Source organism: Polyergus mexicanus, unplaced genomic scaffold (assembly GCF_030449975.1).
Source record: "Polyergus mexicanus isolate NDT 795.1 unplaced genomic scaffold, iyPolMexi1.0 SCAF_9, whole genome shotgun sequence".
In the NCBI taxonomy this organism is placed as follows: Eukaryota; Metazoa; Arthropoda; class Insecta; order Hymenoptera; family Formicidae; genus Polyergus; species Polyergus mexicanus.
Window position 1 is genome coordinate 2,070,504 of NW_027223329.1, and position 19,578 is coordinate 2,090,081.

The 19,578-nt window shown below is 35.9% G+C and overlaps 2 protein-coding genes across 12 annotated transcripts in view; one reads left to right on the forward strand and one right to left on the reverse strand.

Annotated features, from left to right (window-relative positions):
• Positions 1–19,578, forward strand: part of LOC138936417 (venom dipeptidyl peptidase 4) — a 315,499-nt gene that overhangs the window by 275,557 nt on the left and 20,364 nt on the right. For all 9 annotated transcript variants that reach the window (XM_070301827.1, XM_070301834.1, XM_070301830.1 and 6 more), the window contains 3 exons: positions 5,884–6,053; positions 8,985–9,224; positions 9,739–9,974. In XM_070301827.1, coding sequence (XP_070157928.1) covers positions 5,884–6,053; positions 8,985–9,224; positions 9,739–9,974 — 646 coding nt within the window. The remainder of the gene's footprint in view (positions 1–5,883; positions 6,054–8,984; positions 9,225–9,738; positions 9,975–19,578) is intronic.
• Positions 1–19,578, reverse strand: part of Rpi12 (RNA polymerase I subunit RpI12) — a 130,518-nt gene that overhangs the window by 86,884 nt on the left and 24,056 nt on the right. The window contains exon 4 of one of the 3 annotated variants that reach the window (XM_070301840.1): positions 3,962–3,984. The exons of the other annotated variants lie outside the window; for them this stretch is intronic. The gene's annotated coding sequence lies outside the window, so the exon portion shown is untranslated. Of the gene's footprint in view, positions 1–3,961; positions 3,985–19,578 lie in introns of those variants that run through there. 3 annotated transcript variants of the gene reach the window in all.

A 19,578-nucleotide genomic window follows, 5' to 3' on the forward strand; every position in this document is an offset into this window, starting at 1 on the left:
TTTTTATAAAATGTTTCAAATGTATATGACACGTATAAATATAATGTTTCATGAATACTATACGATAATATTAATAATATTATTAGTAAAATTATAAAGATATTCTCTATATTCTATTACAAGTTTATTATAAGAAATTAATGAGAACTCTGTATTATTTTCACATTGAACTATGTATTGTATAAAGAATGTGTATAAAGAATGCAGTTTATTTATATAAAAAATTGGAGACACACTTTGGCGGTAAAAAGAATTTTCTTCGCTTTACAAAGGATGTTGACGTTTCCCTCTTTCATGCGTAATTATATTTAATATGGTTAATTCGCGAGTCTCGGTGGCACATTGGTGTTTAAATATCTCGTCGATATTTCCGAGTATTTGTGGACGTCGCGTCGTAATGGAAATGTTATCGGACGTCCATGTTTGTGAATGCCGTTTGAATACACATCGTACGTGGTCGTAGCGCGAGCTAATGACAAACTACCGACTGCGTTATCGATCGTTAAATCCATTACGAATAGCGATGATTAATCAATACTGTCAATGATGACAATTAATCGGTCAGTCATTCACACGTGGCGCCTATTAAAAATAACAGAAAGGATTTTGACTTGAATGACAGGAATGTAAGTAAAGAAAAATGCGTCAGAAAAATATATATTTTCTATAAAAATTAAATAATATGAGAAATGATAAAATTAAATTAAATTAATAGAATTTAATAAATAATATATACAAAATTTAATAATAATAAAGTTTAATTAATAAAAATTATATATTATCAAATAAATAAAAGATTTAATTAAGTAGAGAAAGTCTTTCTCTGGGCTTTTTACATAAAAGGCCGGTCTTGAAAGCGCTTTAAAAAGAGCTGACTTTACAAAAGGTTCGCAACATACGTACATATAATCGTTCATGGAAAAAATTCGCAGTTATTACGTCACGAGAAATCGATTCGCAATAACCGCAGGCGATGCGAAAAACGTTTCATCTCGCGTATGGTGCAGGCTCGCGATTTTACACAGTCGAACAATCACGAAAGAGTCGTCAAAAAGTGTCAACCCGCCATTCTACAAGCATGCCAAGAATGAACTTTTCAGCAGTCTATATTTTGTTCCCGTCAGTCGAGGGTTTCGCTGATGACGTGTACGTATATCTAGTGTCTATTGTAGCATTGAGATTTTCGTAACCAGTGTTTGGTGTCCTTAGATTGACTTACGTGCGCTGAAAATTTTTATTTAACACGACCAGAGGAGAGAATTTACCGATGCATCACAATGAATAAATGTATTTATCTTTTTTTTTTATTATTATTACTATTTAATATTATTTTTATTCCTTTAATCATTATTTCATTAATGAAATAATGTAATAATTTTTAAATAATAATATTAATACTTGAAATGTCACGAAGAATTTCATCATTTTCAACTTGGTGGCAAAAATTTCTTCTTCATTTTAAGTTTAATTAAATTAATTTAGAGGAGAATTGCATACGTAGCGCAATAATTAAATTTAATATTAACTGTCATACAATATTATATAATTATTAGAAATACTAATATTAATTTCATTTGATATTGTTGGTATACATAAAATATACGCGTAAATTCATAAAAAAATAACGGAACATATTTCAAGATTATCATAAATTATATCTATCTAATGTACTGTAAGGACGTGTAAGTATTAATGTTACGAGGTAGATACTGATGAAGATGTCGTATCTTACAGTTATCGTGATATCACGGTAAATTATAGGGTAACCGAGTAAAATCCTGGGACTATACCGGAAATTTGTGGAAGGTGAACCATATGTCAGGTGCATTCCGCGTGCTGGGTTAATTATTAAAGGCTTTTTGTTGGCGCGCAATAATTCGGTCTACATTACCGCCGCGTTGCTTGATCGATTACAATTGTTCGTTTCCCTTTGACTTCGCGAGATATTACATCGTTATAAATACATTTAATCGGCGTAATTTTCGTAGTCTCGTTATATCACGATGATTCTCAAACATATAATTATTTTAATTTTAATTTAATTTATTTAACTTATATACTAGTTTATTTTAAGTTATTTAATTTAATTAATACAATTGTTTATAATCTAATAGTTCAAGAGACAAAAATAATTTTTTTCCCAATAAAAAATATTTTATATGCATTTCACGTTGCAATCGCTTTAATAGAGAGCTTACTTCGGGTTTTCTCTTTATTGAGAGAAACAAAAATTATATATATTACACGATATTATCAGACGCTAAAATGTATTTCTCTCTCTGTATTTTTTATTTTCTCGTGCTTATTCTATAGATGAGAAAATATCATGCTTATCTATGAGAGAGAGATTGAGGAGAAAGTGAATAAATGAAACACGGATCGGATATCTGCAGAATCATCACTTAGTCGTAAGATCTGGCGCGAGAGAGATCGCTTTGACATTAATACATCCCGTGTAAAATGGAAATCCGTGCTTTCTACTTCTTTCAACAATGGCGAATGTGACATTAATAGAGCGGCGGGGATTTAGAGAGAATCCTTTTCTCGAAAAATCCCGGATGGCTAATGGCACCTTCCCCCCCCCCCCTCTCTCTCTCTCTCTTCCTACCTTTACGGGGTTCCGATTTCTGATCGGATTCGGAAATGTTTCTCCTTGGACGACAGTGGCGCGCGTGCGATGTGCTCCTCGATAGAAACGTCCTTCGCGCAAGATTTATACTCTATGCACGGAATATGCGTTATCCTCTCCGTTGCAAACCGTAAACACGAAATGCAGGGGATATATTTTCCCGTTCCCTTTTGCGACATGTTTGACAATCTCGATGGGAATATCTCTCGGAAAAAGGTTTGGATTGGTTTCGCTATTTTTCAGAGTTTATTTAATCTTTGTCACTATATGACAGTCGCGTCCACGTGCAATGTATTTATATACCGAAAGCTGCGCGTCACACGTATCATAACGGAAAACTTTTAGCTTTCAAACAATAATTAAAAGCAATTCGTTTTATATAATATTGATTTATGTAAAGCACACGTAGGTCTTTCTAATAATATAATTGTATCGAGTATTAGCCTGTTTAATAATTGCACTTAAAAGTTTGTCATCTTTTTAAACTTTCTCTCAAAAATTTGCAGAATTTGAATATTATATCCAAGAAATTTTCTGAATGAGATTGTATTGGAATAAACAATTCTTAAAGAAACGTAATTGTTTGTTCATTTGCTGTGATCATCTCGGAAAGTTTGTGAAGCTTGAAAAAAAATTCAAAAATAAGGCCCGGACTCTTCCTTCTGTTTCGCATATTAAGACAATCTTATCCTCGTACATCTCAAAGCAAGAACAACCACCCACCACCTATCCGAGAAGGTTACTCGGACTTACGTAGCTCAATGAAACCGCGCGAGGAGTTATAAAAAAGTTTACTCCCCGAAATAGACACTACCGGACGTAAGTAATTGGCCGGCGGTCCTGCCAAACCGGATTTATCGGTCGCTCGACAGGACTTGTTCGCCGGTCGGGCGTCGTTTTTCCTCGCGTGCCATTCAGATCCAGCAGCTTCCTTATCCCGTCGTCGCAGTCTCGACACACACACATACACACGTATACATACATATACATTCGCGTCCACCCGGAATTTCACCCTCGGGATATTTTTCTCCCTAGTCACGTCCAGCGAGCTGCGCAACGCAGCGTCGGGTCTTTGTGCATTTTCCCTTTCTCTTTTGTTCCGCGATCTCTTGCCATTCTCTTCTCCGCTTCTCTCTTCCCTTTGTTACCTTCTGCTTCTTCGGGTTTGCCAGCGACAGGGCTTTTTTTTTCCCCCGCTTTTCTCTCACGTTTCTTCCCGACTCGCAACCGGATCCAACGGGAGTCTCAAAGGTCTCGCCGACGTTCTTGAAATATGCTAACTTCTCCCATTTTTCTGGCTCCGCATCTCTCAAGAGCGGATTTATATATAAGCGTGTATAACATTAACCGAGAAGCTAAAAAAAAAAATAATGAAAATTAGAAATTGAAGAAATCGAAATAGTCATTGTGTACTCTTTTTATAATTCAAAATTAATAATTAAATCTTTTCTATTTTTAATATCTGGCATATTTTAAAGATATAGGAACATTCATGATCTGTTTCAATTTTAAAGTGTCTGTATATGTGTATGCGCGTAAAGAAGGATGTTTTTCATATTCGATAATACTACCCCTTTTTTTTTTCTTTTCACGCGATACTCTCCGTTTTTTTTTTTTTGTTTTTTTTATCGAGTCTCATCTTCTTCCGCGCAATTTCCAGACTTGTTTGCGAACTATTTTTCTGCACTCTACAGTATATCTAAATTAAATATCCCGCAATAATTTCTTCTCATTTTTTTTTCTTTTATAAACTTTCATTTCAGAGAGCATGCATCATAGGGTTAATCTGCCACTGTCCTTTTCTCTCTCTCTCTCTCTCTCTCTCTCTTTCCGTTCGTTCCTTGCCTATTCGTTTTTCTCTGCTCTCTCTTTCTTTCCTACGACACTCCTCGTCTCTAGAAAACTAGATATTTACGTCCTAGTGCGCTCGCAAGTCGCGGTTTCCCCTCTTTTGAGAGGAAACGAAATAAAGAGTTTCCGCTCGGTTCCCCCGTAACTCGTTCGGCTCCTTCCCGATGTTCCTGTACGCTCTATGAACCTCGGGTGCTTATTACATCAGCGATTTTCCTACGAACCGACCCGGTAAAAAGAGGGGAGAAGCGGTCTCCCTTTGTCAGGCTCCTTATTTGCAATGTATGGGAAAAAAGGGGCATTAGCGCTGATTAAAGATCCTTTCCGAGTATTTGCGCTTTGTTTATCGAGACGCGAATTGACTGGCGAGAGGAAATTCACAGCTGCTTTTTACTAGCTCGTTCCGAATCAGAAACGATGTTAATCATCTTGTTGTCTGTCTTATAGCGAGGGATTACAGAATAGCGAAGCATTACGAAAGATACAAAATAACAAGGTATTATTACAAAATAACGAGATATTACTATACAACGGCGAGATACTACGGAATAGTATTTCTTGAATTTTGAAATCAATATATACGCGAGTCTTTGATGAGATTGGTTATTATGCCAGGCTGCAGGAATAGAATAGAGCAAGAGAATGCCAATATCAAATAGGAATTTCTCTTCCTTCATTCATTCATTCACGCTTTATTTATCAAAATAAAAGGGAAAAGGGACGAGATTCTCCCTTCGTGTCTCAAAATACATATTCTTCCATTCATACGCTCGTTGGTACGCTTTATAATTATATACAAAGTAAGTGGAATGCCCTGCGATGAACTTTGCTTGTGAAATTCTCTTTACGAGAGGACGAAATGACCCTCGTAATTCCTCGCTTCGTACAACGTCGCAGGATCCAACGATATCTCGTGGGAAAAAAAAAATATATATATATATATATAGCATTATATAGTAAAGGAGACACAAGCAATATATGCACGATAATTTCGCCCGCTACAGTTTTTATTGCCGATTGTGTTTTTGTTAAAGCGACTGAATGAGGAAAATAAGAGGGTTGCTACGAGCCTTTATTTATATACGCCAATATGCATTGAGGATGCACTTTGACATAGGGGAAAGCATATTAATTTATGATTGAACGAAATTTTTTTTCCCCCCCCCCCCCATGGAAATTCGCGTTTCTATGTAATAATAATTATATGTAAACACCTTTATTAGATAATTCATATAATATTTGCAATATTGTCTTTTGCGACAATTTCAAATATTTACAGAAAAAATACAGGATTCTCATTTATATATGCATTTAAATCTCGCTTGTATAAATATGCATAAAGTCAGACAAATTTAATAATCTGTTATTTAATTTCCTATTCGTTTGTTTGTTTGTCGTTACAGAGGAAGTATTCAGCTCGAACAAAGCGCTTTGGTTTTCTCCGAGCGGAAACAAATTAGCTTTCGGCTATTTCGATGACTCGAATACTCCCATTATGACCATACCGTTTTACGGATATCCCGGAAGCTTAACTTTTCAATACACCTCGGCGATACCAATCCACTATCCTAAGGTAAGTATTAAAGTAAATATTAATCTTATATCACTACTCCCCATCCTTTTTATTACATATAAAAAAAAAATATTCTTCCGCTATAATTTTTTTATTTCATAGATTTTAAATTCATCGAATATCATTATCACTTTTATGGTTTTATTGACAAATTATTCGTTGTCTTTAAAATGTGATGCAATAGTCCCGTAAGCTAATTTACACAAGCACAAAGTGAAAGTTTAAATGTTGATATCATTATTTCCTACAAATAAATTATTTTATGTATCTTCTCTGCATTTTTAATATTCACTATTTTAATTGGTCATGTTCCCGTGTGAAGAAGCGTTCGCGCGCATTCGGGGAAAATAAAATAAAATTTCTCGCGGAGCAAACATAATGTGACTTTAAAAAGCAGCGATTCCTATGTTAGACGCTCTCGGAAACGTCTCCTTTACTTTGTCTTGCCGCGAATCTTCGCGTCGCGCCGCCGTCGTTGGAGATATGAAAAACCCTCTAACCGAAGTTTACATCCTGAAAAGATGAGAGAAACGTGAACGTGGCACCTCTGCATTTTTCAATGTCTTTTCATAACACGCGATTGACGTCGCCGCAGAAAGTCTTGGCATGACGTGAAAAATATCCGTCGTTGATTCAACCTTTTGCCTGACATCTTTGTCTTCGAACGATGAACCGCGAGATGGAAAAATGCTCGCGTACAGGAATAGATAATAAGCAAGTCGAAAAAAAAATGACGTCTAAAATTTAATAGAAACATTTCTATTTGTATGCACAAGTATTTTCGATGTGTTTATATTGTACATTTAATTCCTTTGTAAAACAATCACAAAATACAGAGTACATTTAATATTTCCATTAAAAAATATCAAGCATTATATGCTACAGAAATAATCACAATTGTTGATTACAACACAGATATTTCAAAATATTTGAAATTTTATTTCGATCATAATAAAAGATGAAACAACACAAGAATCGTATTATCTTTGTAAAACAATTGTTATGGGAATCATTATCTCTGTGATACAAAAAACGTGCATGCATTTAATCGAACGGCGAAATGGAAACCGTATGATTATGACAAATACACTCCCGATATTTTTTACCGTCGTATATATCCGAATAAAGTTCACAGCGAAATCGATTTCTCTTCCGGAGAGCAATAGAATTTAAAGTTTGACGTACAGTTTTATTCCGAGTGCCACTATCGTCTTTTAAAGAAGCGCTTCTATATAAGTATATAAACTTATGCAGGCCTTTCGGATAGATTAAAGTCACGATCTCGTCAGTCCCGGATGATTCATTTCGCTTAGCGTATAAAACCGCCATTCTGTCATTTCCGCAGAGAAAAAGCATTAATTATACATTTACTTGGATTTTTTTTCCGTTTAAGACTTTATGCTTTAACAAATACTTTAATATTGTAGAAGTAAGCTTTATTTTTATATCTGAATTTTAGTTAAATTTATTCGGTTCGTGATAACTGTCACGTAAATGAAATCGCATATAAACGTTTATTCCGATCAAAGATAGAATGTATTACGAAAAAGGGCGAGCTTATGTTTTGTAAATATTCGTGTTCGCGCAAAATTTCATAATTCTCAAATTATAACAAAATGCAAATATATTCGAGAGACTCGAATAATTTGATTTTACGACTTGCAAATAGGTCATTATGCAGCGAAATAGCTTGTAACGTAAATTTGTGCCAATATTATCGACAAGGACATTAAATACGAATTTACGAAATTTGCATCGTGTCCAAAAATTTCTGCATTTTATCAAAAAATATGATATTATGTGTTTTCCTTTTTATTAATGTACACTTACTTGGATTTTTACATAATGGATAATAAAATAATATATTATATATATATATTTTTTTTTTCTACTTGATTTTTATGTACATATATATATAATATGATATTGGTTTTTATATATATTATATAATAAGAATAAATAATATAAAATGGATATTTTAAATGCAGATAATTATACAATAAAAAAACTAAAAACTATAAAATTATATTTCTTATTAAATCATATTTTTTTTTAACTCTTATGGAATTTTTATGGAACTGTGTGTCGCAAATTTAATTATATTAAGTTTGCTTTTACTATCTAAAGTTTATCAAAAAGTGAAATGTTTCTTTCGGCTATTGACATAAGTTGCTGCTGTTTCGCTGAAAGTTAGGATGTGTGTGAAAACGAGAAGCTTTTATCATTTACTAAAGCGTAATCAAGCGTCATCTCACTTAAGTTACAAGCGTACAAACAACTGACATAAGACAACCATGTTTCGAGCGGCAGCGCGTTACTTTTGAATGAAGCATAGAGTAATTTTACTTAGGGAGTAAATTAATATTAGTAGAATATCTCGAAGTTGAACAAACGAATAAATACTGCGAACAGCAATTACAGCGTCTCGCGTCTTCCCGTATTAAACAGGATTGTCATTAAAACTTTCAGTATTAAGATTCAGGATTTCAGATGCACTCAAAGTAATCGGTAAAGGAACAGCTACGGTAAACGGAAAATCGAAGATTTATGTTTCCAATTTCATTAAAAGACTTTCGCGCGTAAACAACAACTTGACGCACTTTACGTGAAAATTGCATCTTCTTTCAAATATATTACGCCTCCCGCAAAATTGTGATACTTTACGTTCGAAGAATCGAACAGTCTCGCAAAAACTAGTTAAAACAGCTAAAATCTTTTAATTTTGATTTTAAATAATATAGAATAATCTATAAGAAAGCAATATATCCGAACACGGAAAATATTTTCTCTCACGGTACATTTATTTCACTTTAGTAGAACCGATTGTCTGGGCTTCTTTTTATTGGTAAATGTTTTTTTCTCCTTTTATTTTACCATTATTGATAATGACATGAGTGTATCTCGCAGGAAATGTTCTTTTTCTCGTTTCAGAGTGGCACGACGAATCCAACGATCAAACTATTTTGCGTCGATCTCGAGATGGTGGTGCAAGGTAACGTGACCTTGGTGGAGATCGAACATCCGCCGGAGCTGTCTACCACCGAGAGGATCCTGTCAGCGGTGGCCTTCCCCACGGACAATCTCGTGTACGCGACTTGGATGAACCGCGTGCAAAACGAGGCGTATTTCCAGCTCTGCGACGTCGACAGCCTGCTGCCAAATTGCACGGTGGTAAGTACCTCCTCGTCCTCGTCGAGAGTGCTCTTATACGGTTCCGCAAACTCATTTGATAGTCCGCTTCGCGGAGACTACGCTCTTTCTCTCTCTCTCTCTTTCTATCCGAAACCTCGCGAGATTTAATTTAAACGAGTGCTCTTCCTTTAGTCGAACAATAATATTTTATTATTAGCACGCTCGAGGCTCGTTAAATTTACAGTCACTGTCGCGAATCCTTCGCGAATGTCTTACGAACCTTACAAACTTTAAGCGAATTGACGAAGATGTCGCACGACGAAATTCTATAATAAAATTGATTCCACGTATTGATATATTAACTTTATGTCATAAAAGATATTCTTTCCGTGAAATATTTTTTATATTCGCACAATGCAAATTAATCGTGATTTAATTTTTCGAGAACATAAATATGGACGAGTTCTAATAGCCTTTTACGAACGAAGATTGGATTTGAATAAGTTGACAGAATAGAATTTTATTTAATGGAGGAATGTCTGATTGTTTTTAGGCGCTCTCGTATAGCGAAAGAAAAGGCTGGGTGGAACAGTTCGAGGCGCCTATGTTCAACGAGAACGGTACGTCCTTCCTTCTGATATTACCGCAGAAACAGAAAAATGGCAGCAATTGGCGACACATTGCGCTCGTTACGAATGCAACCAGCGGCAAACCGACCAGCACCGCCCTCACATCCGGCTACTTTGTCGTTACGGAGATAGTATCGTGGGATCGAGAAGACTCGTATCTGTAAGTACTGTATAAACGCAAGCTATTTCCCAATTCGTGCGTTGTTTATTAAATGGCACTCTCAATTCTTCGAGATTTTTGGAATCTTGATTTTATATTCGTGATAATTTCGCTAAATTGACGATTTAGCTCTATCTCGAGCTATTTATCGTGAACTTGATTCGTTGAAAGTTGCGTGTGCTAAGTTTACAAAGATTAAAAATGAATTGTGAACTTGTTTCGACGCGAAAACGTGTTTAGAAAAATGATACTTGGATCGAATCGGAAAGCGTTAGTGACGTAAGTCTTCAGTGAATCGAGTATCTATAGAAACGACATAATTATTCGAAGCTTCGTCAGGAAAGTTCTTCTAAGGAAAGCCAGATCGGATCAATTACTTAAAACTTTTACGTCGATAATCTACTATTAGCGATCGAACCGAATAGATGACGTTTTCACTTCTTTGGAAACTTTCCGGCAATCGCAGCTTCTCCTTGCTACGAAATGGGATTGTCCAAGTTCAATCGATTTATTGCCGATGCATAATTTAATGGAACATAGATAATTAAGGATCAGTAGCGTCAACATATAGCTTATACGTCGTTCAAGATTTTAATCACAAGATGTTAATAATATGTTTGCATTAAGATAAAATCGTATTTAAAAAACATATAGCATATTTTTATAATTAAAATTATAATTAAATTTGATAATTAAACGATCGTCAACGTGAAAATTATTTATCGCAATAAACTGGATTAGGGATTAATAAAATGATAAAAAAGATTTAAAGCTAAAATAAACTGTAATAAAATATTTAAAGTTTTCAAGAAAGTATTAGCTGTGCAAAGTGATGCACTTTATTCGTATTGTATTATTCACACTATCTGCAATCTGTATTATTACATATACAGATTGTTTTTCTAATTGAATTTTATTTATACAATTTATCACGAATATTTGTATCCATGACTCTGGATTTTTGCAAGCTTCTTTTAAAAGGTAGGTTTTTCATCTTAATATTTTTGCCTCCCTCGAATAAAGAACATATGCTTGGTCCATAAGAGTCCTCGAGTATGAGACACTCGCTTTCTTCGCACTTATCGCCGATGACATTCCGAAAGATAAGGAACACGTGAAATGACTCGGAAGTAATTTACGTAGTGAAAGCAAAACTCCGCGAATCGGAGAAGCCGCGCGTTATATCATCGCAGCTTCGAGACGAGAGAGAGAGAGAGAGAAAGATGGAAGAGGAAGGGAGGGTAAATGGATCCTCTCGGTAGGTTGACCTCGCCTCGCAAGAAGCGGTTGACTTAATTACACATTCATAAATTAAACGAGATCTCCGTCGAGGGAACGGAGCGAGCGGACTCGCCCGCGCCGGTTGTCGTCATCGGCGTCGTCGTCGTCGTCGTCGTCGTCGTCGCCGCGCAAATTCCGCTTTTTTCGCGTCTCGAAATCCGCGTCGGTCGATTAATGCCCGATGGAAGTAGCCGACGGGAATCGAATTACCGGCGGATCAGAAAGTTGAAATGTCCTTGTCGGCGACGACGACGACGACGACTACTTCCTGTCGAACGCGTTTCCTCAAGATATCCCCCGCTCCCTTCCCCCTTTAACCTCGAGAAGACCATCGGCAGATTCACAACTCCGTCTCACGATAAAATCGTTTCCATCGGGCATTAATGATCGCTTAAAGTTTCGTTGCGCAAAATAAATGGCTGAAATTTAAAATAGTTGGCGATCGAAAGAAATAAGAGAGAATAAAGATTTTCAATCCGAGAGGATATCTCTTGTTGAAACGGAAATTAAAAAATTTTCTTACTGTCATTTTTCTTATAATATCAAAACTAAAAAAATAATTCAATTTATAGTTCTATATAAAATTAAATAAGCGCGCAACACGTGAAATTAATCGCACGAAGAAAATTCGTTTACATTACAAAATTGCGATGCAGAATTTTGAAAAAGCATCCGATACGTGGAGAGCGGTCCTGATCAACGATAAGAGATACGCTAGCTCCGAATTTCCGCCATTACGCGCACGTGCTCGATGAATTTAACCAAGTCATTTCGTTACACGTTATTCGTGCAAGAAAGCCGGGCATCGACGAACGCGGGTCGCGTTCGGATAACGCGCATGAATTAATCATTAGGACGGTGTAAACACATCGAGGGGACGGCGAGAGAGTTCAGGAGTTATTCAGTGGTGCGTTGCGTTTGCGGCTTGTGAACGGCGTAACGCGTAATTAATGCGCGGAATCCGCAATACGATCACATTCGCGTGCGCCGGAATTCGTCGATATTACTATGCTCCTGTATCGTTGTATTAGTATCCCAAGCAATCAATATCATCCCGCGATCATTCGAATCCATTAGCCATCTAAATTTGATGGAAGTAAAATCTGTCTGTCTATAATGTAGCCGTAAGTTATTTAGAGAGATGGAAACCGATTTAATCGCGATTAGAATTGGCGAGAAATCGATCCTTAAATTGAAATTAATTGAAACTTTGTGTAACTTAACTTAAAGGCACGCCCGTTTGAACCTTCGTAAAATGAGTATATTTTCTAGATTTTTTGCAGCGCAACAATTTGATAAAAACTTTTTTTTCTTTTATATTAATACAATATTATTAAGTACTTAAATAAAAATGTTCAGCTTAATTTTTTTTTTCTCTCTCTCCTGAAGTTGTACGAATATTTGCATGAAAACTCGGACTACGTTTGACGGATTGACTAAATTTTGCATGCGAGTTCGCAATAAGATTTTGCATCAGCCAACAAATCCTTTTTTAATCCGATTCCCTATTTTTCTGTTATAAACAAAAAGAGATGGACTTTAAAAAAAAAACCTCCGTCATTTCTTTATTTTTTAAAATTTAGAAAAAACGCTTGGATAGCAGATAGCTGTTTTAATATGTTTAATAAAAAAAAGTTTGTATTTTTTATTTCCGATATAATCCACGAATGTTTTCATGCAGCCATCTAAAATTTGAAGATCTGCAAATATTCCCATAACTTAAAAAAAAAAAAAAAAAAAAAAAAAAAAAAAAAAAAAAAAATTAATTGAAAATTTTTACTCGAATAAATAGTTAAATAAATTTGAAAAATGTACTCGTTTTTTCGAGGCTTCAAATGGGTATGCCCCCTTAAGCGTAAATCCTAAACTCGCATAATTAATTCGTCCATCCGATCGACGACTGTGCATTCGCAGAGTATGAAACGTATACCATATATGTAGTCTCGGGAATATCATGCGCGATTCGGATGCTGGACGATCAAGTATGTAATCGCAGTGACACGCGTTGATCGCTGCGGCGTCGGAAACACCGGGGCGAGACACCTAACGTGAGATATTAAGCACGTTAAACGCTCTTAAAATCTGCCCCGTTATTTCCCGAACGAAAGGTCGAATTAACTCGCACGTCTAGAAGCCTCCGCGAAAACGGAATCGCCGGCGGACAGATCTCGCTACCGCAAGATCCTCTCGTGCATCGGGAAACGTTCGTGAACTGTTTCCGAAAACTCTCCTCGCCATCGGCGAAGCCAAATGGAAACGTCGCTGCAACCCCGGAGATAAACACCGGTTGAGAGGAGAACGCGGTTACGCCCGTTCTATTAACCACCCTTATTATTCTAGTCGTCGCGTCGCGCGCACTCTCGTTAACCCTGAACCCGCCAGGGTGTCCCGCAGGATGTTCTACGATTCCGGGGTCTCTAGCCGGGGGGGGCCCTACATCGCGATTCAAACGAGTATATCTCTTCTTCACATCTTTGTATTTTTAGTCAATTTATCATCACAATTATATTTAGTTTAATAAATATTACACTGAAAAGATCATATATTTAACGGAGATAGAGATAAAAGAGATGTTTGTAAATTTTTTGATAATGATAAATTTAATCATATTTTTTACGCGGTCTAAATGACGGAAAAAAAAAATGAGAAAGTTAACTAATCGGATAATTTAATATATATTTGGCGCGCTTATATATTCTTGTTTTAATTTGTCGCATAACGATGAAGTGTTTCATATTTTAATTTAATTATGGAATAAGAATAGCGATACTCAAAGTCCATTTTACGAAATTACCCGCGTATATTATCGACAGAAGTTCTATTCAGAGAAACAAGCGCTGCGGGATATTTTTGCATTCGTCGGTATATTCAATTTATTCCGCGCGCTGCAGCTAGAATCCTAATAGAGTAAGGCCGAGCGAGGGAAGCTCATACACGATGATATCCTCATGTTTCTGGAAACAGAGAAAGAAAGAAAGAGAGAGAGAGAGAGAGAGAGAGGCTTTCACTCTCGCTATCTCAATTTTAACTTTTATAAAAGTTTTTAACACCCTCGCTATTCAAAGGCGCGGCCACTCTCGTCCGGCAGTTTTATTCTCTCTTTCTCTCCTTCTTGCGTTGTTTAAGATTTGGAATAAACCGCTCAGAAGTTCGGTGCATTATTTCTCTGCCGAGGGATGGACGGCTTCTCACGATTTCACCACGAGGAGGAAGAATATTTCGATTTAATCCTCAAATGCTAATCATCGCGCAAGAACCTCCTCCCCTCTGGTAAAAGTTCTTGATGTTATCATCCAAAAGGAATTATGTCACGCAGCTGTCACGTCTTAATCTCGTTTAGCTCCTGAAGTTAAGCAACGATGAAAATCGATAGAGTATGATTAACTTTTCGATCCATTGAGCAAACTAATTAAGGAACAGAGAAGCCTGTTTCGGATAAACTGGGCTATCGCCCGTACTCCTCAGGATCGCGGAAATAGTAGCGAAGGCAAAATGAATGCTGCCAATGAGGGTTTAAGTATATCATTTTATATTAATTTTATATTGTAAACTAATTTCTTTTCGTTAAAATATAATCTTACATTAATATTCCGTAAGGTCTAAAAATGATCTCTCGATAAAAAATATCAAGTGCCGAAAGTTTCAAAGTTTCTAAGCGGCTTAAGACTAGAGTTTTTCAGAATTTAACTTGAGGGTCAGCCAAAAGATAACGAAACTCTATTCTTCATTTAATTCCGAGGGGGTTTCATTTTAACAAAGTGTAGTTTGACGTTTAGGGATCAATATGTTCACATTGTCGAAAAATGAAACGTTAGCGTGTCATTAGACTTTCGTTAATGACACGCCGATTAAGAACGAGAATAACGATCGCGTAATGAATCAGCGAAATGTGAGTTTCCGCTCGACGCGCTTTTCAACGCGATAGATCGGTGGTTTTCATGCACACGTGACGATATATTCGATTATGAAAACGTTTTTCAACCCATTTAAGTTATTATCGACGAAATGTAGCCGCTCGAACCGAAGGGACGATGCAACAAATCATAAACGCGACGGAGCACAAAAGACGGCCGTTCGTATTCTCGCCGACGAGATTGTCAAACAAATATATATATATATCAAGGTTTTCCGAGAATACTCCCTCCTCCTTTCCGTTATTCCGCATTTTCTCGGCCGTTCACTTGCAGCTGTATATAACGTAAACGAGCGATCGTTACACGTGGGACCACTGCTGTTGGATAATGGTTTCGCGAAAGAATCCGCGAAACGTCCATCAGTTTGCGGTGGAACGTCCGGAAAGAGGAGGGAGGGAAATAATCGAGCTTTCTCCTCGCCGATCTCTCCTCTATCATTGGAAGCAATAACGATACTCGCTACCTCGTCGGAAGAATTTCTGTGCTTTTATCCGTTTATATATCGTAGATTGTTCCGACAATAACGCGGCACGAGCATTGGCCGCAACGCCTTTCGTTAAACTCTTAAGAAGGAAGGTTCGATCTTAAAAATTAATGGGCAGGATAATTCAAAGTAAACTTGTCATGTATAGAAGAAAAACCGCGAAATGAATCGCATCGATCATTGTGACGTGACGTAATTAGCTTAAGTCTTTTGGGACGGAATATTTCGCGTGAAACCGCGTTGTTTAAATATTGTATTTAGTAACGGAATTAGAAAAGTGACTCCCAAAGGCTTTCGCGGAATTTTCGGTGTGTATACATTACAGAAACTTTAACATGCAACCCAACATGCGTTTAATAAAGCCATGTAACACACGCTCTACACGATTTTATAATTATAATGAATTTTATAAATTATAATAAATTTAAAATGTGATATTAAATATCACCTTTTTTCTTTTTTTACTTTTATAGTAATAATTTAATTTTACTTTCATTTTAATTATGATTAAAGTATACAATATATAGTATTAGATTTCAATTTATCTTTATTCTTAATTTCTATTTTTTTTTTTTTTTTTTTTTTTTTTTTATATGAAGATAAAGGATGATATTTTCGACTTTTCTGTATCGTGAAAATATGTGTTTCATGCTTGGACTTTTTGAATTTATGACAGTTAGGGGATTAATCAAATGGATCCTTAATATATCGCCGGATTTTCTAATCTTTCGCGAGCATTAGTTTTCACTCGAGTCCGGCAACACTTTGCAAGCTATCCGAGTATGTGAAAATGCTCTCGTGCGAGCGCTTGTACTAAATTTTCTTAATTTTCATCCCGACGATCCGTAATCTCATTTGCTCGACGCTTTTTATTGAGGCTGAAGACTCTGGCGTTCATACGTAATTAAACTCTGCACAATGAAACTCGAGATCAAAGCATTAAGAACACGGTTATTGCACATTGTAACATTGTAATGACAGTTAAAAGGAGGCTAAAGTTAGAGCCTAAGAGACTTTTCGCTGCGTGACGTAATGGAAAAAAGCGCGAGTCATCGTATCGTTTTACATTATTTTAATCAAATTTTACGTTTGTAAAATTCTAAACTTCTTCAATCACATCAAGATTAAAAGCGGTTGTAATTTTAGATTTATTATATTCACGTAGACTGCGCGAACGTAAAAATCTCCAATATAAATGCCAGAAACTAGAGAGGGAAAATCACGATTTTAATTTCATTCTTTTTTTTTTTCCTTTATTACGTGAGAATTTATCGCACGTGCGTGTACCATACGGATAAATGGCGCCTAATGCGAATAGCAATAGCTAAAGAAGTTACGTGTTACAAATGAATAAACAACCTGAAATAGATAACCTGAAACTTTGAGTTTGCTTAGGGGGAGAAAGGGTTTTCCTCGCGACGCAGCTTGTCGCGATAGGCCAACTTTAAATTGCGCCGTTGAAACTTTCATCGCGTTTCGTAAGACAGATAACTTGGTACGGTGTTTCGCGTAGCGAGGATTCGCGCGCACGCGTGCGCTTGGTGAAAATTGCCGTGTAAAATGTCGCCTCGTGCCCCGCGTCTTTATGCAAAGAAGTTCCGGCAAAATTACGGGGTGCGCTCGTGAATCGCTGCATTACGGAATATATACACATAAGCATCGTTGTAATGTGTAACATTGCGCTTAGAAGCGTCTGCCGATGAAACAATGAACTCCATGATCAATAAACGGGTTGTTAAAAAGACATTTATTCAACCTCCGATCTCCGATATGCGATAAAAGGCGAGATTTATCGCGGAATTATCTACAGAATAAAATTTGGAAAATAGAGAGAATAAAACAATTGAAATAGGATATCTAATCCCTTGAAAAAAGATGCAAAATCTGGAAGTCTCAGGGATTTCTTTTGTATTTGAAAAAATCAGGGAATTCTCATGGAATTTTATTGGGACTCGGGGAATTTCTTAAAAAAATTCTCTATTTGATAATTTTGTTATTATATTGTAAATTATCGGCGGGCTAAGTAAATTGTGTTTAAAATATATATTTGATTTATATATATTCAATGTCTTAACAAAATATTGAATATGTAATACATATTTTTTATTGTAATCTTTAGTAATAAAAAAATTACAATTTTATACAAGTGAAAAATGCTTATCTTACAAAAGTTTTTATTTTTTTTCGGTACATCTTTACAAATCTAGCACTCGAAACTAAGAGAGGCTCTGTATTTTTCCTTCGTATAAATGAAAAACATTAAAAAACGCATACAATAGAAAAGTTATTTTAGAAAATTGTACCAAGAAATCTTTAGAATATTTTCTTTACCTAGAATTTAGAACAAAAATATCTGGAAGATCAGAGAATTTGAGTAGACACACCCTAGGAGAACAATACTTAATATAAAATTTACGATAGTAATAATTTTGTACAGATGTGCGCATTTGGTTTACACGTGTCTCCAATTTCTGCCTCAAAATGCAGATATCATAAAAATTATAATACGTATAATACAAATACATTTAATCTGCCATTATGACATTGGGGAGGGGCACGTATCCGGTATGTATGCAACGTAATTCCGGATTTAGCCCGGATTTCCAGAGCTTGCAGCTTTTGGGTATTAGCTTTTAATATCGCAGTAACTGCAAGTTAACTTTGCGACTTGGAAACTTCGCGAATCGGCAAGTGCCAAAGTCGCGCGCGAATGTAGGACGACGTCGGCGCCCATTGATACTTCATAAGCGAGATAAAATTGGCACGCACTCGAGTTTATACTTATCAGCAATCCCCGGGCGATGGATTTGTTGACTAATTTCATTAGGGAATACTTGCCGCGCTCAAAAGACCGAGCGCTATTTTGTGCGAGCCGCACTCGAAGTTGCATGTCTGTAATTAAATGGCACAGTAGCAGAGATATATTACTTCCCGTAACTAATGTACCGGGATCAATTGTAGTAATGCGCCGGATAGGGGGAGGAAGGCGGGAGGGGGGGAAGAGAAGGGAGATCACGAGGAGAAGAAAAATTGCACTATCGGTTATCCGAATCGACCAGGCAGGACGAAAGAATTCCGCTCAATTAAATCATCTAAAGAATTCTTATTTTATTTTATATTCTTTTTTATCCACTTAAGGGGGCACATCTCCATCCGAAATCTCGAAAAATGAGTACATTTTCCAGATTTCCCCCGCAGAGCAACGACTTGATAAAAATTATTATCTTTTTACAATATTATTAACCACATAAATAAAAATTTTCAGCTTAAATAATTCTTTTTTAAGTTATGAGAATATTTGTTCGTAGATCATATCCGAAATAAAAAACACAAACTTTTTTTTATTAAACATCAATAGCTTTCGCTACCCAAGCGTTTTTTTTAAATTTTTTTAAATAGAGAAAAGGGCGCCGCGTTGAAAAAGGTCCATCTTTTTTTGTTTATAACATAAAAATGGGAAATCGGCTTAAAAAAAAATGGCTTCGTTAGCAGATGTGGAATCTTATTAGAAACTCGCATGCAAAATTTGAAGTCAATCCGTCGAATGCAGCCCGAGTTTTCATACACGGTGTGCATGAAAACATAAATCTACAAATATTCGCATAACTTTTAAACAAAATTTTTTTTTAAGCTGAAACTTTTTATTTAAGTACTTAATAATATTGTATTAATATTGAAAAAAAAAAGTTTTTATTAAATTGTCGCGTTGCGAAAAAAAATCTAAAAAATGTATTCCTTTTTCGAAGGTTCGAAACGATTGAATATACCCCCTTTAAGATGGATTTTCTTAAATTTGACGGAAGTTACGCAACTCTTAATCGCAAATGTAAAAGACGTTTCTCGTAATTTATTTTGGAATTTGAGATAATGATGTTCGCCGTGAAAAATCTTTAAAGTCTAAAATCTTAAAACGCAATATTGCTTG